The sequence below is a fragment of the Zootoca vivipara genome, chromosome 8 (assembly GCF_965207765.1).
Source record: "Zootoca vivipara chromosome 8, rZooViv2.hap1.1, whole genome shotgun sequence".
Lineage (NCBI taxonomy): Eukaryota > Metazoa > Chordata > Lepidosauria > Squamata > Lacertidae > Zootoca > Zootoca vivipara.
Window position 1 is genome coordinate 51,933,513 of NC_142591.1, and position 23,702 is coordinate 51,957,214.

Consider the following 23,702-nt stretch of genomic DNA (forward strand, 5'->3'; position numbering starts at 1 on the left):
TATGTACAGTAACATGATTCATTTTAGTTTTGAGAGAGTGTTACCTTAATTTCTTGCCTTTCTGAATTTTATTAGTTTATGTACAGCTATTTGGCAACTGACATTCTTTGAAGGCTGCTGCTCAAGACTCTAAAGCTTTCTACAATGGTTGAAGTTGTTTACATTGCTGGTCCCTATTACACAGCCATTTCATTCTGCTGGTGAGGACTTTAGAAGGTAGGATTGTATAAACACAAAGGCCTTAACCCCCATTTTTACAGGTAATGAATGCTGCTATGTTCGTATTAAAAAGTACTTCTCTACATAAGTAAATCCTGATGCTTTAAAAGGAGCATTAGAGCAGGGCTTGCAGATGCAGTTGGACTAGCCAGCAGTCCACACCTACAGGGCCAAAGGCCAGGAATGATAGTTGTGGTTCATGCTGTCTCTAGCAGCAAGGTTGCTAGTAAAGAGATATTTGTAATGAGCAGGATAACATTCAGAGATAGGATACACTTATTTTTTTGCTAAGGCCTGAGGTTTATCTCCATTTTGTGGAAAATATAGACAAATAATGTTAAGTAAATTACTGCAGTTGCAAGTTAGAACCGCTTTGGTTACTGAAAAATAAGTCTTTATTTGACAAGCATTTCAAGCAATAATAACATTCATAAGGAAATACAAGTAATATTTGCAGCTTTCAACTAGACAATTGAGCTAGAGCTCTTTGAACTTCAGCAGGCATTGCTACTTGTGAAGAAGGTTCTTTAAAAAGTTCACTTTAAAATATCCATATGAGTGAGAAGGCACTTTTTAGTATTGCTGTTTCCAGAACATGATTTGTCTGTCTTCCCCTCCTGTGATTATGCTGCTGCATCGTTCATTCATCCACATACATGTTACAGCGCCTAGGAAAGAGACATGTGTACATCAGATACTTGTTTCACTTGCCATTTATTATCCTCATCTTTAAATCTTGGTCTAATTTGGTTAATTCATTGCTAGATTTGACCATAATCATCTAGAGCTGCACTACACACTATTGCAGCTCTGCATATATATTATATTCATAGGCCCTGATCCAGAGACCATCAGGTTGCACATCATTGCAACCAACTTTCAGGTGCCATTTCAGATTCTAGAGCAGGCATCCCCAAACTTCGGCCCTCCAGATGTTTTGGACTACAATTCCCATCTTCCCCAACCACTGGTCCTGCTAGTCAAACACATCCTAACCAGGATCAGCATATTAATATCCCACTACTTAAAATATTTCAAAGTGTGCTTGCAGATTTTTAAACAGTTGAGAATTTCACACATACCAGTATGTCCTGCAGTTCTTTCTACTATCTTCCCTCCAACAATATCCCAAACCAACAATTCTCCTGACTGACTTCCTGATAAGACGGTGTTGCCATCCCATTTGAAACATCTGCAAAAAGCAAGTTGTTAGATCACAACTGAGTCAGACAATGCTACTCAACACCAACCCTCACCCTCGTTTTTAGCCAAGCAGTTGCTGTGTGCCCAAGCTCTAGAAAACATTTTTTACCAAAATAATCAGTTTTCAAATTACATTTTGTAACCTACCCTGTGTCCATTTGGTGAGGGGTAAACTGTATTACTATTTGTTCATAATTTGCTTTAGGTACCCATGTACAGTATAAGAAGGTTAAACCCATTATAAATACACTTGGCTACTCAAGACTTCAAGTCAAATTTTGAGTACTTGGAAGATTCCAAATGAGAATACTTCAGCCTATCCTGTGAGCACCACTGTCAGAATAAGAATTGTAGAGTTGGAAGGGACCTTGAGGGTCATCTAGTTAACCCCCTGCAATGTAGGAATCTCAACACACAGTTTCCCATCCAATCTGAAACAATACTGGACATACACATTAAACCCTTTGAGCAAATGCTACACACAAAATACATTCTTATATAAGTATCCATGCATGCATATGTGCACACACCATCACATAAAGGGATGTTTTTCACTAAACCAGGCATCCCCAACCTGCGGCCCTCCAGATGTTTTGGCCTACAACTCCCATGATCCCTAGCTAACTGGACCAGTGGTCAGGGATGATGGGAATTGTAGTCCAAAACATCTGGAGGGCCGAAGTTTGGGGATGCCTGATCTAAACAGACCAATATTGATGGAATTCATTGCAATAACTTGATCTAACTCAGGAGCAGCCAACTCCTACCATCCTTGTCTATTGACCATGCTGCCTGAGACTCATGGAAGTCGCACAGAATCTGGAGGGTGTGCATGTTGATGGCCATGGGCGTAGGCAGGGGGGCAGTTGCCCCCCCTAGAAGCAGGGCCGCTGGTGGCCAGCCTGCCCCGGTGCCGTCTCCCTTCTCCCTGGCTGGCTGGCTGTGGGGCGGGTGGAGGGAAAGCCCCAGAGCCGCGCAAAGCGTTTGGCTGGCTTTCCCTCCGCCCGCCCCACAGCCAGCCGGCTAGAAGGGACGTCTCCCTTCTCCCTTGCTGGCTGTGGGGCGGGTGGAGGGAAAGCCAGCTTTCCCTCCACCCGCCCCGGCGATCACGGAGGGGGGGGAGGGGATCGGAACAGCCCGATTTCGGGCTGATCCTGGCGCCCCTTCGCCCCTGAACGACCATGGCTTTCCTTGCCCCATTGTGGCCCCTCCCCCCGTGCCTTGGCCCCTTGCCCCTCCTAATTTTGATCCTGGCTACGTCCCTGTTGATGGCTATCCATGATTTTACAGAAAATCCCTATACGAAACAGCAGTGCATTCCAAAACTTACCTTTGGGGTTCCTCCGAGCGCATGGAAGAGATGATCATTCCAGTTTGCACATCTGTCACTTTAAAGTAGCCATCTTCTCCTGTGCTTAGTAGGTGCCGGCTATCTGTGAAACAAGGTAGCTGCTCTGGATTATTTAAGTTACAGGTAGGTAGCCGTGTTGGTCTGAGTCGAAGCAAAATAAAAAAAATCCTTCAGTAGCACCTTAAAGACCAACTTAATATAAACTTAGTTGGTCTTTAAGGTGCTACTGAAGGAATTTTTTTATTTTGGATTATTTAAGTCAACCCCACAAAATACATGCAGTCCATTCCCATGCATATTTAAAACAGGCCCCATTAGGTTCTATGGTTAGCTACTAGTGAGCAAATCCCACTGCATGGCATATAGGCTGTAATGCCAAAACTCAACTCACATGGTGCAACAGGAGGCTTGTTCAACTAGGACACTGAATACAGATACAAGCTGTCTTGACACATGAACAACTGTTTACAGTATATGAGTGTACACTGATTTGTACAGATCAATGATTGTACACAATAAAAAAGACTCTACACTTGAACATTACATTGTAATAACTGAGTGTACAGTTCCTGTATTGTGTTTACAGTTTCACTAACACTACACTTGCTCAATGTTATGTATTAATACCCTTTCTGTGTAGTCTTTAAAATAGGCAGCTTTATCAATTACTTGTTTGCATAAAGAACAAACCATCTCCACCTAGGCATCAGCATAACTCCTCTGAAAATAATCTAAACTAGCAGAGTTTTATTTTTATTTTTAAACAACCATAGGCAACTGTAAGGGTGTTTATAAATCCAACTTAGCTGGTGGTTTGCTTTACCAAAACATCTCTACATGACTTGGCAGAAAGGTTTTTTTTAAAGCAAACAAAATTATTTTATGGATTTCATGTTTCAGGCCAACAATGCAATACAAATTACTTAACACTAGGAAGTTTTAGTAGGCAAGCTACTACCAATTTTCATGGGTTACTTCATTTCCGGTCTTTTGTACGACTGCAAAGTGAGGCTGGATACACACTAAAATTACAAAGCCCTGATCAGAGGGGAGCAAGTTGGTTGCAATCCTACACACACTTTACCTAGGAGTAAGCCCAACCAAACACACTGGAGCTTGCTTCTGAATAAACATGCATAGGGTCACACTGGATATGTACAAATTCAATACGAATGTATTTGAATTATCTTGCAGCAGACTGAAGTATTTTTCTTCACAATGTATATATTTTAGAAGACATTAACATAACATACCGGGACTAAAAGCAGCATCAGAGACAGTCCCTGAATGGCATGGAAGTTGATGCAAGATAGAAGCAGTAGTAACATCCCAGATACTAATGGATCCTTCTTTTGTTCCTGATGCCAGCAGGGTATATGCAGCATTCAAGTTGATTGTATTTACCTAGGTAATTAAGCATATGTATGCGATGATTAAAGAAGTAACAAGCACCATGAAGCAAGAAAGGCACGTAAGCAAGCATCTAAAGGGCAGCCAGTCATGACTAGAGCACTTAAACATTCAAGGCAATATGCACAGTGGCCTGGGTCCTATAAACAGTCAATGTAATGGCTTTATTGTAATGTATTTTTTATCATTTGATTCTTATTTTTTTGTAAGCTGCTTAAAGACTCTTGTAATGAGATGCTAACAAGTCAAATAAATAAATCTTCTACACGGTCCATTTTGGCGATGCTTAAGGGAACTATTATTGAATTATGCTAGCGTTACAGATCTATATTCCAGGAGTACAAGCATAATTTGTTAAGGCATAGATACTGCACTTTCATAGTTTAAGCCCAACATGTAAACATTATAATTAGTTTTTCTCCATGAAGATACACTGCTGGGTTAATCTAATCTAGATACACTTGTTTTATGTATCAAATACACAGACAGCGCCAACATAACTATGCTGAAATAGTGCCCCTCTTCTCCCTACTTCCTGTGGTTTCTCAAACCTATGTCTAAAGAGTCACTGGAATAGGAGGAAAACATCCCATTATATTTGCATATTGCTGTTACCAATTCTGACCTTTCAGGCAATGGCAATAACAACTTTAAAATAAGCCTTCACACAGACTTCCATCCCGCCCCACCCCTAAAAATTGTTTTGCTGAAGTTTGAATTGAAACAAAATAGATGTGCACACAAATCTCTTTATACTCACACTAACATCATGTTCCAATTCAGCAAGCAATTCAAACCGCTTCTTGGTGCCCAATAGGTCTGCAGGAATGCACTGCCACACCTAGAACACAAATATTTGAGCTGACGTAAGCTTCTCCTTTGGCCAGATACAACAATTTAAGTGACCTAAAAGCAAGAGCTAACTTGTGGCTTTCCAGATGTTGCTGGACTCCCAACTTCCATTGGCGCTAGCCAGCACTGCCAATTGTCAAGGATAATGGCAGATTAATCCAACAACACGAGTCAACAGTGTGATGCAAACCAAGCCTTACGGTTGGGGGAGTTACATAGGAATGGCCTGGATAAGAGGAGAGTGATAGATATTTGAAGATGGCTATCAAATCTCCTAAGGGGCTGTCACATGGAAGATGGAACAAGCTTGTTCTCTCCTGCTCCGGAGGTAGGACCGATGGCTTCAAGTTACAAGAAAGGAGATTCCAGCTAAACATCAGGGAAAACTTTCTGACAATAAGAGCTGTTCGATGGTGGAATGGACTCCCCCGGGAGGTTGTGGACTTTCTTTCCTTGGAGGTTTTTAAGCAGAGGTTGGATCTGTCATGGATGCTTTAGTTGAGATTCCTGCATTGCAGAATATTTGACTATATGACCCTTGGGTCCCTTCCTCTATGATTATATAACAGCAGCATCTGGAGGTTGCCCATGCCTGTTTTAAAGTCGCGGCAACAGCAGCATAGAAAAAATGGGGGGAAATCATGGATGAACTTCCCAACAGGCACTACAGGAAATAACCACCATATAGAGATTATTTTAAAATGTTTAGTCCAATGCTTTGAATCTAGGGATTCAGCGAATTATTTTATTAATTACGCTACATTGGTGATCCTACTGTATTTCTTACCCCATGCTTCTCTCACTTCCAAATAGTTGGAACAGTCAGTCTTGCCACCGCAAACAGGTGACTTACATGGACAACCAGAGCCATTTCTGACAAATCTAGTATACAATGCAATCCTTGCTCAAACGATTAAAAGCTTTCATCACAACAAATTCATATCAAGTGGAGAATTCTACATACTTTTACAGTTGAATCCCAAGATGCAGAATATAAACGATCATTGTGCCAACAGATCTTGCTGACAGCATCATCGTGTCCCATTAATGTATCCTGCCGCCTTGCAAAAGCTATTGAATAGAAATAGCTAACAGGAATAATAAAATAGATATAAATATTTTAAATAGTTCTCTTATTTTGAAGCACATATTTTTATTCAGTTCATTTATTATTTTAATCAGTCCCTGTTTCCAACTTTGAAACAGTGCTTCCAATATAACAAGGCCTTTTCAGTGGTAGCCTCCCAATAACCTCCCCAGTAAAGCAGTTAGCAGGTGAAACATATTCATTTTTAGCTCTTTTATAAGATAGTGTAAAGCAGCTACTGACTGGTACTATATAAACTGGGTATACGGTAAAATTACATACATATTGTTGTCCCATGAAGAACATACGACAGTAGTATCACCCGGTAGGATTAAACAAGATGACAGAGCCTATGACGAAAAGATGACAATGTTCAGTTTAATGATAGACTTGCAAGAACACATTAGTACATTACGAGCCCGTCTCATCGCAAGCACCATCTGTATCCTAGGAGCTCGTGATCTGATTGTGCAGCGACACAAACCAATTTTGCTATTGCAAAAAGAAAAGAAAAAAATAAACACATTTGAACAAATATCTATTACCAGAAGCTTAAAACACAATTTGTATGCAGAGATAAAGCTCTAAGGTAATGAAGCTATAGCAGGGGGGGGGGGACATTTTAAGCTCTGTTGCACATGCATGCTGGTGGGTCTGGGGCTGCACACAGAGGTACAGCACACATTCTTACAAGCCTCTCCCTTTCCCACCCCCACTATATTGGACTCCTGAGTGATGCTCTTCTGTCTCCCAAGTTAAGAGAATGGTCATTAACAGAGATTGCCCAGCCACTGATTCATCCAGGGTGGAGGTAAGAGGGATGTGCCTCCTTTCCCAAGAAACACACTAACTCTCCAGCTTCTGCTCTCAGAGACTCTACTGCAGCAACTCTAGCTGGTATATCTGAATGAAGTACTTGCCAGTCATTCCCCATCCCCCAACACCGCACCCTGCCACTATCTCCTTCCCATCGCTTCGGTGTTCAACAACAGAGTACACAACACACAGCATCCAGAAGATGCTACAGGAGCCTATGACCTGAATCTTCTTGGACTCCCAACTTCCTATCTTTCCAGATCTCTTGTCATGCTGCCTGGGCTGATGAGAGTCGGGAGATTTAACAATATCTGGTTGTTATGAGCTGCTGCCAGAGCATGGAAGGAACCTGCAAATGGGCAGGGCAAGATTGACTGCAACTGTGGTAAATTTCCGTAGGTTGACAAGGGGTTAACTGGGTTGGGTTCTATTCCAATCACATGATCTGCTGTAGGCAGGAACAATGATTTGTGGGAGGTCAGCTCACTCTACTCAGTTTTTTCCTCCTGCCTAGACGGAGGAGGAGATCATCAATGCAAGGTGAGAAGCACATATGGCTGTTCGATGTTCACTTGTGAGTTATAGGTTTACTACACAATGTCTGTTAAGAGTTGGAAGTAGCTCTCTAGACATCTGAACAGCAAAAAAGCAGTGTCAGCATACCTGCTAGAATTAAACTGGTAAGTTACAGTTACCCCCGGGGGGGGGGGGGAAATACGTAGTATTAAATTATGGAGACATTCTGCAAGATCAGCTGTAAGATTACCATTATACAAGCCTGGAAGCACTCACCATGTTTGAAAAGGATATACTCCGCTGCAGCATTTTTGATTCTGCAGAAAACATCTTCAGGGTTGAATCTAATGCAGATTTTGAGAGAAGAATGGAAAGCAGCACCATGTCAGTGATTTCCAAATTGTTTTCCAAAGATCCCATCAGCAAACTGCTGGAGTATATTTCTATGTAGATCCAGAAGTGCTAGTACAATAACTGAGCCATGTGTGAGGCAACACACACAGAGAGACTACGGGTGGAACTGCTTACACAAGCACTATGCTTCTATTTCCTTTGCACAAGGAATGTATCATGGTTCCCCTGAGGCAATCTGTCCCCAGTTACCAGAAGAGCAGCAGCAGAGTGCTGCAGGCAGCCAAAAAGCCACTAGAAACGGCAGCAAAGCTTTCCCCCCTCATTAGAGAAAACCTAGAATAACAAACTTTGGCCACCCTGTCTTCAATGGTAAGTCCATCTCCCACCAAAAAGTTATCGCATTTGAGAATCACAATTAAGCTCCAGTTTTGTGGGGCTGAATGGCACTGCAAAGGGGAGGATATTTTGCCCAGCCTGAGTATAAACACGAGTCCCCTCCCCACAGGGGCAAAAAAATTCTGTCCTCTGGATTGTCCCCCACATGTTCTCTCTCTCTCTCTCTCTCTCTCTCTCTCTCTCTCTCTCTCTCTCTCTCTCTCTCTCTCTCTCTCTCTCCTTTGACTCTGAGCCACAGATCAAGCCAGCTGTCTGAGCTTTCAAAGCACCTCTGCAGGTGGGGAGGCTGCCCAGAGCAAGGAGAAGCTGCTCTTTAAGGGATGTGCTGATAACAGTGTCCTTTCTTGGCCAGTTCTCCTCAGAACAGAAAGGACACTTTCTTTTTAGCTACATAAATATCAGCACTCAGAGATTGATTTTGCTATTAGTATATGCGCATGAAAACTTGCATAGATCATCCTGTTCTGCATAATTTATGCTCTATTTTTTTTCTCCCGTCATGGGGAGAGGCAATAAACAATGTGGGATACTAAAAGAAAGCCAGCTTCTGAATGCATACCATACATACCCTGTGCTTTTTCTGCACACATCCTACAACTCTGACCCAAGGCTTCCAGGAATATAGTGTGAAAAAAACACAAATACTGCTTTTACAGATCATAGGTCTCTGCTGAGTCTATTCAAAGAGGAATTCTATGCTGATTCTATGCTGACGATTGGAAAGGGGCTACGCAATGTCACTGAATAATGTTTGTATTACTGAGGCTTGACAGCAGCCAGCCAAACAACATGACTCACCTTGAGATGTAGTGAAAACAGAAGAGTGGTTGGAACTGTAAGGCACAGCAATTCCAGTGATTGCCCTGTTTGAAACATAGCAAGGAACTGTGATTAATATCTGGCAGTGTAAACCTAATCAGGTCTACTAAGTAGCAAGTCCCACCAAATTCAATGGTTAAGTGTGCTGTTTGCATCCGAAAATGTTGATATACTTTTACACAGTTCTGGAATGCCATAAACCACAAAATTCCAGCAATCAGTTGCCCAAGACACCCCTACCGAGGCAAGTAGGGTATTCTGATGTCAAACTAGTAAGTCATCTGTGCTTCCTGATGGTGGCTGGATAATGCTGGTACGTCAACCATAACTATGTTTGCTATCTGTGCTGGCTACGCATTTGTTTCCAGGCTCATTTAATATAATATGCTGGGTTTGGGCTTTGAAAGTCTTAAACTGCCTGGGTCTAATGCGATTAAGATACCCACAAGGCTTCTCTTTCCAAATAGGCATTGCCTTTTGAAATCAATATTTGGCAGCTGCTGCTTTTGTATTATTTTCAATCTTGTAACAGAGTATAGTTTTTAAATATTTGATTTAATCGCTTTAGTTTCTGTATATTTGTTTGCTGCTCTGAATATTTTATAGGAAGTCAGGATAAAAATATGCACTAAATAAAAAACCCCAACTGGTATCAATAAGGACAATCATGACATTTAGCCTAATCTTTGCATTGCAAATCCACATATTTGACCCCTGTTCCAACAAAGCAAAATCCCCCTCCGTCAAAATATTGCATTTTTCTTCTCATTGACTAGGCTGCACCATATTCTACAAGGTTCAAAGTGTTTTACTGTCTCATTCTGGACACCTCCTCTTTATGCTGTAGGCTACAAAGTTTACCCTCTGTGAATCTTATGTTGCCCATCTAGCTTTAATCTGGTCATGTTGTTCCAAGCAAGCGTTATACTTTCTTCTGTTAGATCTTCAAAAGATTCTTCACCTGGAGAAACTAACAGACAAGAAAATACGTCAACTAATAATGCACCCCCTCCCCCCAAAAAAACAAATAGAGTAGCAGGGAAGAGATATATTACAGATTTCTTATAGTAAGCCAACTACAGTTTATTCAGCCTCTTTCGCATTCCCTTCTGTCTCCATGTTGCCTCCTAAAGAGCATTTTATGATACCCTACCAGTTTAACCAATGTGGAGTGTGTGGTGTTGAGACAGAAGGCCACACTAAATTAAAGTGTCAGAAGAGCACCAAAGCTTAAAAAGTAGGCTGAAACTTGAGGCATCAAATTAAGAAACTATTTTTTTTCTTCCAAGGAAGGCCCAATTTATCTCTACATACCCCCTTCCCCCCAAATTGCAACTTCCTAGGCATGCAAAAAGCCCCTTTCCCACTCTGACTGTTGGAAGGGATTTTTGCAAACTGATAAACCACTATTTTTCAGAGCATCTGACCTAAATCTTTATACTGAACAGCAATATCTGTAGCCCCACCAAATTTACCTGGAGACCCAGGCATCGAAAAATCGTGACTGGATGCTCGAAGCAAACTTTTGAACTTCGGGATAATCCTCCGAGGATGAGGGATTGTAAACAACTGTTTTGGAGTCTGTCCAAACTCTAGGATTTGTGTCAACAATGCTACTCGCTCATTTGGGTCCATAATACTTCATGGAAAAAGAAAAGAGAAATGTATGGATATCAAATGTGGTTATACCACATTAATCCATCTAGAACAGGAAGTATCTATAACTCCAGTTTATATGTTATGACAACGACAGGCATGCATTAACCAGAACTGCTTTTCCCCTTACTTGTGTATGCAAATGGATTTTATATTAACTCCCCAAATATGTCGTGCATGTATGCAGTAAGCATCGTTCCTGCTGACATGCACATCAAATTTATGGATCTTACAGAACAAAAATGGAAGCCACAAGACAATTGTTCAAAATAGCTGGCAAAGCTGCTTTATCGTAAGTACATTGTAAGGTCTTAGAGAAAGAAATTGTGCTTGTAATGAGCTGATAGGGTACAATGTTCCCATTTTCATAAGCATTTTTGCATTACCAGCTTATGTACACTAGCTTTAGTGTGGAGTTCCTGGGTGTTCAAAGCAGAGGTTCCTGGGAGGTTAAGAGCAGGCATCCCCAAACTGCGGCCCTCCAGATGTTTTGGCCTACAACTCCCATGATCCCTAGCTAACAGGACCAGTGGTCAGGGATGATGGGAATTGTAGTTCAAAACATCTGGAGGGCCAAAGTTCGGGGATGCCTGTTAAGAGGGTAAAAGGTAAAGGTTTGCAGAAGCTGGGGCAGAGCAACAGGAGCTCACCCAGTCGTGCAATTTAGAACACAGCACCACCTGCTCTAGTTGAAACAAATCAGCATCTCCATGCTGAAGACAGTATGCAAGTGGATACAAGGATGGCAAGGGGTGTGAGCCCAGTGCTCATTTCTGGCTTCGTAAGCCGTGGTTTAGCCAGCCAAGAAAGCTGCAGTCCAAATGATTTCATGTGTTTCTTACTATAGAAGCAGGAAACTTGCAGCTTTTCAACTTTGCTTTGTAAGCTATGAGAAATTCTTTTCCCCTTTCTGAAGTGCCTGCAGTGTTTAGATGCCACCAGCTTTGTGGTACAGGGCACCTCACCAACTGTTTCCAATTACAAGTGGGACCTGCAACACAATGCTGCAGTGCAGAGTGCCTCTTCAAGCGAGCTAGCCATGCCTTCTTCCATGATACATACTCCCTTCTAGGTTTTGTACACACACACACACACACACACACACACACACACACACACACACGGACTGTATACTCTGACAGTCCATCAGCTTTCTGTGACCAATGAGCATCCTCACTGGCCTATTTGACGGGGTTTCCCAGGAATTGGTTTGTTTGCTTAACTTCTACAAACCCATAAGATTCCCCAAGCCTGCTAATACCTTCCTTTTATGCATGGATGGTGCTGTGAAGCTACTCCCCGAGAAGGTTGCTATTAGTACATATGCCTGACTTTTTAAAGAATCCAGCAACAAACAGCCCCATATTATCAAGATACAGTACATGCAAAAAGCTTACCACAAAGAAAACTGGTATGAAAACATTTTATGTTGGAAAAGAACATAATATTCTTAATTAAAGGTGGAGGTAATCTGCCCACCCAATGCTTTATTGTTAACTCAGTTACCTGTTCAAGTCTACTCCTCCTTCATAGGTTAATGGATGAAATACTAAAAAGAAATGGAGAGTGGACACACAAAGTGAAAATGTTTCAGATTACAGGACTGTTGGTTCAACAAAACAATACTACAACACTGTGTCATTCTCACAACCCTGACACCTCATACATAGTAAATTTCAACTAAATTGATTTTTTAAAAAAATTCGCACATATGGCTTTATCATGGCTATAATTTACAGCATACATAGAAGAGTTCCCTAACTGATATGCTCTGCACACCGTGTTCCTTTATGGAAAACACTGAGATTACCACCACAGAGTTTAACAGTTTAAAGTATCCATTTGCATTTTCTTTTATAAAAGTGGATTAGGGGGGAATCACCGTTCTGAGCTGCAATGGCCTCGTTTCCCTTCTGCTTGTAGCCAAACACTAAGTCAATCCATTCATGGAGATGTTCTGACACATACTGGCTTTCTAAAGCATCTTGGCTCTTCTGGAGAAAATCGTCAGCATCTGAAAGAGATGGTGCCAATGTTTCCTTGTTAAGTGAGAATAAAATCCCCACTCCCTCTTCCCTCTCAGCTTTTTTTAGAAGAAAGAACTCACTAGAAGCATTGGGTGATAATACTAATCAGCACTTCAGACATATTTTGAAGAATCATTTTTCAGGATACAACAACTTTTTATTAAACACACGCAGTGGAATCCTTTTGGTGGCCTTGCAGTAACAGAAGGATTTTTTAAAATGCTTTTATTTATTTTCATGGTACAGAAGATAAATTTTGAGAAAGCAATTGTTACAACAGTAAACAACGAATAACTTGTCCTGACAAAATTACAAACTTTTCTCATGCCATGTGTTAAAGTTTCATTTGATTACTCTTTTTGATCCAGTGGACACCAGGAGGGGAGGGGATTCTGGCCAATTCGCCCATCATCTTCCCCCCTCCAGGTCACCTTCCACCCTGATGGCTGCAGGTGGGAGAGGGAATTGGCAAAAACTGCCTCTTCTGCTGCTGGAGTCATCAGCTAGATCAAAAGATCCTTCTGTGAGTGCAAAGGCTCAACCCGGATTTCACCCATCGTATTTAAATTATGAAAAGAACTACTCTGGATACATGGGAGAAGGGATGGTACAAATACATCAACTATTTCCCAAGCTCTTGAGATGAATGAAAGCAGATCTCCAAAGCAGAAGTGAGATTATTAAGTGCTTCCAAAATTCTGTTTACCTGATGCCCAAGGAGGAAGTTCTACATTGTCCACAATCTTTCCTCCTTGCGTCTTCCCCAAGTCCAATTTCAGACTATTCAGTAGGAAAGTGGAATCATTTTCATAGAACTCGGGAATCAACTAATAATAAATAAATAAATAAATAATTTCCAAATTGAGTTGATATATTTAAAATATGGTAATGTAATTAAGAAAATGACAGAGATAAGGATGAAGAAAGCACAATATATATGATGATAACTTAGAAAACCGAAGTGGTGAAAGGAGGAAGTTGTGTTCGGCAGAACAATAGAATGTATATAGTAAACAGTAATAGAAATGTAATAGATGAATTGTTTTATTGATGATTATTTTTCTTTTCTGTACTTTGCAATCTTGTGTTTGAGAAAACAATAAAAAATTATTTTTTAAAAAAAAACAACAATAAAATTCTATACATGTCCATTCAGAAGCCAGCCCCAAGATCAATAGGATTTCCCCCCAGGTAACTATGCATAGGACTGAAGCCAGTCTTAATCAATCAACTTAAGATTTCTTCCCCAGGATGACAAGACATGGCAATAATCACACTTAGCCAGTTACGGATCCCCAGCCCAGAAAATAAAACAGGAATACAAAGGAAACAAAAATAAATAAATAATAATAAATAAAAAGTGTGGAATAAGATTGTGTTGTTATTATTATTACTGCTGCTGCAGTACTTAAAAACCATAATCAGTGTTTCCAAACCTAGCACACAGGGGAAAAAAATATTCATATTGGATGTGATCCCACAACAGACTTCAGTGTTTCAAAGGGTATCTCACAGCTTGACTTGCGTTCACCGCTCTGGGTTTTGATTTGAAAAACGAAACAGAAAACCTACGCATCAAGCAGAACTGGATGGCTCAGCTCCCTTGCCAAGTACAGACCACCACTTAAGATGCCACAGAGGAAACTAGCACTGGCCACCATCCAGAACCTAATCAGGTCCCATTCAGCATAAAGGTCACCTTATAATCATGGACTGGAACTTCAGATTGTGAGCAAAATATGACAATGCTGCCAAAGACTGTATCCCTGGCAAGTTCTTCCCGTCTCCTCTGCAATATTTAGGAACACGTATTGATGACACATTGCACAAGTTTCCCACCATAGTTCACTAGCCAGTAGGGAAAAGTATAAAGCGATGCCACATTACAGGTAAGTACTGCTACACATTGCGGAGGAAAAATTGATGTCAAGATGCCCTTATATTGCTGCTGGTTTGCGCTCCATGCGTACCCGGTCATAAGCGGACTCCTAACCTAGATTCTGGAAGTGCATTCAGAGCTAAAAAATAGATTCCAGGTTACCTGCATGGTTTTGCCAGTGAATCTACCAGAATCCAGTAGATTCTAGTAGTCTAGAAGGTTTATCATAAACAGCAGCCTACACATGATATGTCAAAAGACACCACCGAGATCATGAAGGTGCTCTGCCAGGTTTCAGGTTTAAGCAGATGCGTTCTGCCAAATTGGGACGTGTCCATGTAATCCAGTATTATTGTCTGACTACAGATCAGTCATGAAGAGGTCCCATATAATCCAATCCTTCTAACATGGGACCTTCTGCATTCAAAGCATGCGTTCTACCACTGAGCTGTGGCCCCTTCCCAGTGGTTCTGATAAGGTCCTGAACTGATTTGTTGTAAATTGTTTCTGGATTCTGTATTTTATTAATTATTATTATTATTATTATTTTCTGGATTCTGTATTTTAAAAAATGGAATGCTGCAAACTCTCAGTAGGCAAGAAAAATAATGGAAGCCAGTTAACATAAACGGAGACTCTTTACCTCTTTGAAGTCTGTTGCCCCATCTAAACAGTTCTTCCAGGTTTCTGCAATACTGGATATGAATAGCAGGAGAATAAAACAAAAATAGAAAGTTTCAGATACCGTATGTCTTATTTTAGAGCAAGATTTTGGTAGCAAAATAGGTTATTTATTTATTTTATGTCACCTGATAAGCTAATCTTTTAGGAGCCATACAAAAATTTAGTCTACAAAATCAAAACACAAATAAAACAATATATCAGCACAAAAAACACACACCAATCCATACAACGATTACAATAGTCCCATTAGGGTAGATCATAGCAGAGACTAAAATAAGCTTTATCAGCCTTCAAGTAAAAGTTAGGAACAGAGTGAGGTCACTGGTTCATCCTGTTTAGTACTTGTCCACACTGACAGGCTGTGGCTTCCTGGCATATTCAGACAAAGGTCTTTCCCTTTTCTATCTGAAGATGATGAGGATTGAAACAAGACCTTCTGCATGCAAATGAGGCATTGTTCACCCCTGTGCTATTTTACCCTTCCTGATATGTACTAACTTAGATACTCAACAAAAACATAGAAAAGCCATTAAAAAATTAAAAAAAAAACATAGAAAAGCCATTAAAAACAAGAAACAAACCTGTTGAACATTCTGTCGGGGTGATCAAACTTTCCATTTTGTAAGCAAAGCATGTATTCTGGTGCTGTGGAAGCAAGACAGTTCAGATATCACACCAGATGAGTCAAGCTTGACAACCACAAACTCAGGAGAACATTGGCAGGTGACTTACCAACTCTGACAAGATAAAACAGAACGTAACCTGGTGACGAGTAGTGGCTCCCATACATAAACTTTGGTTCTGGCATTTCCCGATAACGTATCTATCAGCAGAGAAAGAGAGGGGGGGGGGAATTGCTCAGTGACAATTTCATTTGGTGGTTTGTTAAGAGGCTGGGAATTAGGTCTGGCCCAATACAATTTGGCGCCTGAGGTGAGCCACAAAATGGTGCCGTCCCCAGCCAGGGAAGGAGTGTGAGGGGTGTGTGTGAAGATCTACACTGGAAACAGGGGTGGGAGGTGGCAAATCCAGCCTTCAAGGAACATGTTGCAGTTATTGCCACTGTGGTAGCAGCAGCAGCGAGTGATGCATCCTTGGAGGCCGGATCTGCTGCCTCTGTGGATCCTGCCACTCTTTGTGCAAATATCAAAGCATGTTAACACTGGGCAAACATTTAATGTTGTTTAGACCATGCAGTTTGATAGGAACAGGTGGTTTAACTGCTTTGGGTAGACAAGGGAAGGGAAGGGTCGGAACCAAATAATTCTATATACTAAGTTGCAGTTCAATAGGAAATACAGTGAACTTTACTGAAACATGAAATATTTCTCATCCATTATAACATAACTGTCCATATTTAGAAATGCACTAGATCGACTGTGTTTTTTTAAAAAATACGAAGTGTATAAAATCACAGAAAACGCATACATACCAACAGTCTTTCCAGCCTTTCTTTATTTAGTGCACCTACTGGCTTACTGAGGTCCCGAAAGGTTTCTGGCTTTGTCAAGTCTACAAAAAGAGTTCAAAAGAATTAATCTTCTGTATACTGCAACAACTAAATAGCAACGGCCACTGATATTTTTTCTCCTTTCCAGTGCATGTGGAAAAGTGCTACCATGGCAAATCTTACCCAACTGCCAACTTTCTCATATTAGCCCTTAATCTTTTAAAATCACAACTGCAAGTTTCGTTTTGCAGGAATTGGGACAAAACAAGACACGCATGTGTTCACTAACATTCGCTCACTGGTTTGACAATGAACCGAGAATAAGGTTCCACTTTTACCACAAAATGGAGTGCAGAGGAATGGGAGCAAAAATATCCCTCTCTCCCTGTTTCTCTGCTTTTGAAGACACTCAACCCCATCAAGTTGATGGACTCCTGGAATCAGAGCCAGTCTAGAGAGAGGAAAGATGGAAGCAGCAGAGTACCTGAAGATAAAGGGAGGGGGGCAGGAGAAAGAGGGCAGATTCCACTTTCATCCGCAGCATACTCCATTTAGTGAACAAAGGAGATCCCCACACTTCTGCTTTTTGCTAAACATGCGCTCAGTGGTTTGGCTCTATGCATGTGTACATCTGGGTTTGCCTCAAGTTTACCGAATCGGGAAGGCAGAGAATTAAGACACTCATTTTAGTTCTGTGAAATTGTAAACTCAGTTATGCTTCCTTCAAAATCTGAAAATAGCATTTATATTAATCAAGTTAATAGTTCTCAAAAATGGTTTGACAGCCATTGTTTTACTCTTCCTGAGGTAAGCAAGTTGAGGCAAAGGCAGATTTAGCTTAACATACATGCTTTGGAAGTTCTACACACAGGTATCCCCAAACTGTTGATAATGATCTCATACTCCACCAGGGGCGTAGCCAGGATGAAATTCAGGGGGGGCCAAGGGGCGGGGCCAAGGGGCGGGGCCAAGGGGCGGGGGCACATCGGAGCAGCCCGAAATCGGGCTGCTCCGACTCCCTCCTCCCCCTCCGCGATAGGAAGGGACGAGGGGGAGCCAGGATCAGCCCGAAATCGGGCTGCTCCGACTCCCTCCTCCCCCTCCGCGATCGGAAGGGACGAGGGGGAGCCAGGATCAGCCCGAAATCGGGCTGCTCCGACTCCCTCCTCCCCCTCCGCGATAGGAAGGGACGAGGGGGAGCCAGGATCAGCCCGAAATCGGGCTGCTCCGACTCCCTCCTCCCCCTCCGCGATCGGAAGGGACGAGGGGGAGCCAGGATCAGCCCGAAATCGGGCTGCTCCGACTCCCTCCTCCCCCTCCGCGATCGGAAGGAACGAGGGGGAGCCAGGATCAGCCCGAAATCGGGCTGCTCCGATCCCCTTCTCCCCCTCTGCAATCGCTGGGGCAGGTGGAGGGAAAGCCCCAGAGCCGCGCAAAGCAGTTGCCTGGCTTTCCCTCCGCCCGCCCCACAGCCAGCCGGCTAGAAGGGACGTCTCCCTTCTCCCTTGCTGGCTGTGGGGCGGAGGGAGGGAAAGCCAGCCAAACGCTTTGCGCGGCTCTGGTGCTTTCCCGTCGCCCGCCCCACAGCCAGCCAGGGAGAAGGGAGACGGCACCGGGCGGGCAGTGGGGCAGGCTGGCCAGTGGCCCTGCTTCTAGGGGGGGGCAATTGCCCCCCCCTGCCCACGCCCATGTACTCCACTAGATTTTGTGCAAGCCTCGCTGAATGAACAGCAATATTTATTGGATTACTCAAATTCTGCTTATCTCCATGTACTATGGTCATTAGCATTTGACCCTCACCTTTTCACTGAATCAGTTTCAAGTTTTTATGACACAACCTGCATATTCCTTATATGAAGTACACTAAACCACTGAATGCCAAGCAACTATGCACCACTGACACAATGGACATACGAATGCAATGCAACGAAGAGGCTGGCAACATAACATGCAGCCTCTGGCAACATAACAATCAGAATTCACAAGAAGCATGCTCTGCACCATCCTGCTACATTTGCTCTTGAGAAAGAAACTAGCAACTCCTTGCCCTTGTTCTTCTACACAGGTTCTTACCCAATTCTGAACTAGAATAATCAGCTATGATCCATGGAAAGACGGGATACTGGGAGAGGTCATTGCAGCTCCGATCAGCCAGATTGTTGAGGTGAAGGAGGTACTGGTAATTGGAAATATGCCCTCGTTGCCATTGTAACATGTAACTCTCTGCTGTGTGCTCTGTAACATGATTCTCTAGACACCAGACAAGAGAGAGCAGAGGAGAGATAAATGCCATTTGAAACGACTCTTCTGGAAGCATTGCGTACCTAACGGGCATAACGGGTGCACCATTAGTTTTCACTTATCCTTCAAGCCATCTAGGGCTTTCAGCCATGAGGTAAGGCAGACCATTGGCCTGACAAACTGTTCACTGACCACCAAGATGAGCAGATTAAACAATTTGCCTCAAATTCACTAATAAGTCTTTCCTGATCTTTCTATAGCAGGTGCGTCCAGTTATGAAATGGGAAGGATAACATGGGGGCAGGGAAGAAAGGAACCAGGACAGTGAGAACAATATGTTGTCGGACAGCGATTCCACTCCCTTAATTTTTTTTTGCAAGGGCTTCACAAAGTAGCGTTTAATGGGAACTAAAGAAAGCAGTCACAGACAGGCTGAGATGGCAATACTTAAGGATGGAAGAGAGAGGGATAAAAGGCTACAAGAGGGAACAGAAGCCCGGGGCAGCACTCTTGCAGGACAATACAAGTAGGAGTTCTGAATGTAGGAACAGGTTTATCAGTGATGAGTAATGGATTTTTTTCCACTTTCATACGTTCATGGATAACAATGTATGCCAACTGCAAATAAATATTAGGCAGGCTTCATATTAAAAGTTTTTAGCTTTGTTTACTAAATAGAAGTAAAATAAACATGCTAATTTTTATCATTCTCTAAGGTAATATGCACTGGAAAAAATTCAGTTCGCACTGGAAAATTTTCTGATGCATACCACCCTAACTTGCATTAAAAAAAAATCAAATGCAAAATTCTCTAGGAAACCCACATTACTGTCACTTACTGTACCTTGCAACTTAAGGCAGCATTTGACCAATTGCAAATGCCCAATTGCTTTCTACTATTTATCCTACAGATTACTGCTTTAAGGTGGTGCTCAGAATTCTCAGTTATAGATCTCCACAAAGCCAAAAACAACTTCTAATTCAACGTGTTAGCGTTAATTTCATTGCAACTTCACCTTCATTCCAAAATAACACACACTTGACTTGCCCTCAAGTTTAAATCTATACAAAAAACCAAACAAACCAGGAGATAAACTTTATCTCACACATCCCAATTTGCCAAAGAGAACAGTTATTTATACCTAAATATGTTGCCACGAAGAAATAGGCATTGTCTCTGTCCTGAGTATTGTAGAACTTCAAATAGATGTCCGAACACAGATTGTTCTCAGTGCAAAATACTTCAAGACCCTTTCAAAATTGGAGAGAGACAGAAGTGAAAAAGTTCATCAGGCAGCTTTATAATTCAAGATACTAGCGCAGTATAGTTCAGGCCAAACAAAGCCTCTGGTATTTTTGTTGTTGTCCTCATAATATTAGAAGTTGTCAGAGGAATACAAACTATTTCCTATACACCAATATAACGTAGCATATAACGTAGTTTTAAACCTACTATGCTTTTACTAGGAGGGCAATTGTTGCTACTTTCAATTTTTTTCTGTCAAGTTTTCTCTGCCCAACACAAGAGCTATCATAGTTTTTATAGAAATGTGCAATGCAGATATGAATGTTGCAACATGATACGATGTGTTTTAATCCACGATAGGACTTGCTATGCCATTAACCACTGAGCAACTGCACTGTAACCAGGTACCTCTATCCCCCACTCATATGGCTGACACAGATAAGCCAACATGAATGTCAAACTGGAGCCACAGTTTGAGGGATGGCACAAACAGTGTTCTTCTTTGAATGTCAAGATGCAAGTTTAAACAATGAAGCACATTTGTGCTGCCAAGGGACAAGAGTAAAATTTAATCTTACCAATGGCAATAGACCATGCCTTCTTTTATAGATACGCCTGACACTATGCAGCATCACCTGAACCACCGGCTTCTGTAATGAAACACACAGAACAAAAACATACGTAATACAATTTTCCACATGCATTGTTTATAGTAGTGGCAGGGCTGCCTTTCCACCATTCAAGCTTGTGGGGGCCACATTGTAGCTATCTTATTTGAAGATAAGAAATCCTATGGGGCTGTCAACTCCTAGATATGAAAGTAAGGGCGCTGAATAAGGGAATTTCCTGCAAAAAAAGGGAAAGTTGACAGCACTGGGCCACATGCCATTGGTGGGTGGGGCCTAAGGCAAAACTAGGCAGAACAACAAATGTGAATTTTGGCTTTGTACTGCACCTAGTTCCTTAATTATAGAATCATAGAGCTGGAAGGGACCCTGAGGATCATCTATGTAATGTAAGAATGCACAGCTGTCCTGTATAAGGATTGAACCCGAAACCTTGGTGTTATCAGCACCATGCTCTAACCAATTGAGCTACCCAGTTCAAGCAAGAAAATACTATTTAAGGACTCATTTGAGACAGGCAAAAAGACCCAAGGAGGCTACAAAGCAGAACAGGTAAGGGGTGTGGCCTGGGGAGAAAGGCAGTGCTGTTGGGGTAGGTGTGGTGTGGGAAGTTCTCAGAGGCCTGGCAGAGAGGCCTTGAGGGCTGCTTCTGACCCCTGGACTTAGGTAAGCCTTCTCCATTTTACAGGATTGGGAATTTCCCTCTATATTCCATTGTTATCCAGACCCGATATTACATGCAAAAAAAAGTTGAATTTAAAAATCAAATCAAAATCAAAGCCTATTAGTTGCCAAGGAGTTGCCTTTGTAATTAATTACCTAGGTTACCTATATGCATTCCAAGAAAGGCGAACTTGAAATAGTTTGATGGATAAGCTGTTTGTTGGCTGGGGAAATCAAACTTGTGACTAAGGATTAAGAATCCATTTCCACCATTTTACATAGACCAGAGCTCCAAATCTGACTGCAAATATTAAACACCCAATAAGTGAACAGCTCACTACACATACTGATTTGAAAACGAAGATAACAAGACAGCACAGTGTGCCTCATTTATGAGAAATTGTAGTACTTTATAGTTTGCTAACAGTCTCAACTCCTTGAACATTCTGGTTGAATCAGTGAACATCAACGACAGACAAATAAAAAGTTGAAGGTAATGTTCACTAGTGAAGCGTCTGAAAATGCGACATTTCAAAGTGGATCCTGAAATCTATATCCTAACTTCAACCGGTAGTAACCCAACTCACAGCTCAAATAAAAGTCAGGGGTTTAGAATTCCCCACCTCTGCACACTGCAAAAAGATTCAAAGGGTGGAGGAGAGACAAGGAGGGATGAACTTCAATAAGCCACCTTATTTGCCTCCATAGTGGAGAAGCTTTGAGACTCCAGATGTTGTTGAACTCGCTCCCATCAGTGCCAGCCAACATGGCCAATGATCCATGCGAGGCATAGTTCAACAATATATGGAGGCTCAGAGGTTCCCCACCCTTGTTCTACCTGAAATATAATGTCTGGTATGATTCCCCAACTGGAAATTCAAAATGGGCACAGTGACAGCTTTCACTGGAGAAATTTAGCATTGGCATGTGAATTTGGAATTATGGAGAAACAGAACTGAGAACTTGGAAACTTCTGCAGAGACTCAAGCTAGAGATCCATCCAGGTTGCCCCTGATGCTCACTTGTGTGGCTCATAGGAAAACCTCACATAAGCACTTTGAGACACTTTTGACAATTATTTGCTCATGGTTCAAAGAATTGCAGGATGTAAAGTTTTAGTGCAGGTTACTTACAGGGTAGCCATTAAGAGGCTGGAAATACAAGTTTGCATCAGTGATGCATACAAGTCCTGGATTAGTCACCAATGGAGTGACCATTTCAGCTTTGCATTCCATATGCAACATTTCAGAAACATTTTGAAATCTGGAAGAGGAACAAACTACAATTATTTTGTTCAACACAGGCAACCTGCTTAAAGTTAGCTGGGTTATCTCACATCTCTTAATGTGTTTCTTAAAAGACAAAGTTCACTTCAATTTTCTAATTTCTATTAACAAATAATAATTCTCTTTACCTCACCTTTATAATCTGCAATAACCTGAAGACTCCTCAGCACATAATGCATTGCAAAATTGAAATAACAATTTTTTCTTCTTTCAGGATAAAACAAAGCAACAAGGATGTCCCACATTTTTCACATTTAGGCATATTTGGACATTTCCTCTGGTCTCAATAACTGAATTATTTTACTCCAGCATTCATAAGAAATTTGTGGAACTTAAAAAATCCTGAAAGAGGGAACTCCTAGGGTGTAACTGGTTAGGGCAGCATTAAAGGATGACTCCTGCTGCTAGTACACTATTTGCCTTACATCATCCTATACAGATGGTTTCGAAATACAGGAAATAAAATTCGAAAACAAGGAATGTTAATGATGTGAATTATTTATATTAAGAAGCATACCTGTTCTTATCAAATGTTGTCCTGGCCAAACGTGACTGCAATATAGCAGTTATCTAATTTGAAAAAAGGAAACAATAAATCACATTTTGGACATGAACCTAAGACATTAGTTTCCACTAATACAACATCCATAGTATATATTTACCATAGCAGCCTGGTCCCCCAGTTTGTCCAGGTGAGATGCCCTGTACAGCTGTTTTAAAATAAAAGCAAGCAGATTAAATTAAGAGTTCTCTTAGATATATCTAATGCACCTGAAGTCCCCATGGATAGGTCAGGCCTATAGAAAAGCATTTCTGCATCAGATTCATTTCCACCTCCAGGCATGTGTCTGTGGAACAGCTGCCTCCACAACCACAAGTCACTATTTAATACCTATATGAAGCCTCTGGGAGCAGTCATTA

At 41.6% G+C, this 23,702-nt stretch overlaps 1 protein-coding gene across 5 annotated transcripts in view; it reads right to left on the bottom strand.

Annotated features, from left to right (window-relative positions):
• Positions 1 to 591: 591 nt before the first annotated feature.
• The window catches only part of NSMAF (neutral sphingomyelinase activation associated factor), a 39,324-nt gene continuing 16,213 nt past the window's right edge, over positions 592 to 23,702 (bottom strand). For 3 of the 5 annotated variants that reach the window (XM_035124773.3, XM_060277789.2, XM_035124772.3), the window contains exons 8-31: positions 23,444 to 23,491; positions 23,299 to 23,351; positions 22,629 to 22,758; positions 20,785 to 20,856; positions 20,103 to 20,211; positions 18,793 to 18,969; positions 16,702 to 16,781; positions 16,002 to 16,092; positions 15,851 to 15,914; positions 15,229 to 15,280; positions 13,413 to 13,533; positions 12,562 to 12,693; positions 12,186 to 12,228; positions 10,499 to 10,662; positions 9,885 to 9,993; positions 9,003 to 9,067; positions 7,731 to 7,798; positions 6,405 to 6,472; positions 6,000 to 6,123; positions 4,944 to 5,024; positions 4,027 to 4,177; positions 2,753 to 2,855; positions 1,302 to 1,411; positions 592 to 887 (exon numbers count right to left, since the gene is read on the bottom strand). In XM_035124773.3, coding sequence (XP_034980664.3) covers positions 793 to 887; positions 1,302 to 1,411; positions 2,753 to 2,855; positions 4,027 to 4,177; positions 4,944 to 5,024; positions 6,000 to 6,123; positions 6,405 to 6,472; positions 7,731 to 7,798; positions 9,003 to 9,067; positions 9,885 to 9,993; positions 10,499 to 10,662; positions 12,186 to 12,228; positions 12,562 to 12,693; positions 13,413 to 13,533; positions 15,229 to 15,280; positions 15,851 to 15,914; positions 16,002 to 16,092; positions 16,702 to 16,781; positions 18,793 to 18,969; positions 20,103 to 20,211; positions 20,785 to 20,856; positions 22,629 to 22,758; positions 23,299 to 23,351; positions 23,444 to 23,491 — 2,310 coding nt within the window. In that variant the 3' untranslated portion in view covers positions 592 to 792. The remainder of the gene's footprint in view (positions 888 to 1,301; positions 1,412 to 2,752; positions 2,856 to 4,026; positions 4,178 to 4,943; positions 5,025 to 5,999; positions 6,124 to 6,404; positions 6,473 to 7,730; positions 7,799 to 9,002; positions 9,068 to 9,884; positions 9,994 to 10,498; positions 10,663 to 12,185; positions 12,229 to 12,561; positions 12,694 to 13,412; positions 13,534 to 15,228; positions 15,281 to 15,850; positions 15,915 to 16,001; positions 16,093 to 16,701; positions 16,782 to 18,792; positions 18,970 to 20,102; positions 20,212 to 20,784; positions 20,857 to 22,628; positions 22,759 to 23,298; positions 23,352 to 23,443; positions 23,492 to 23,702) is intronic. The other 2 variants (XM_088675560.1, XM_088675559.1) reach the window with 1 other exon arrangement.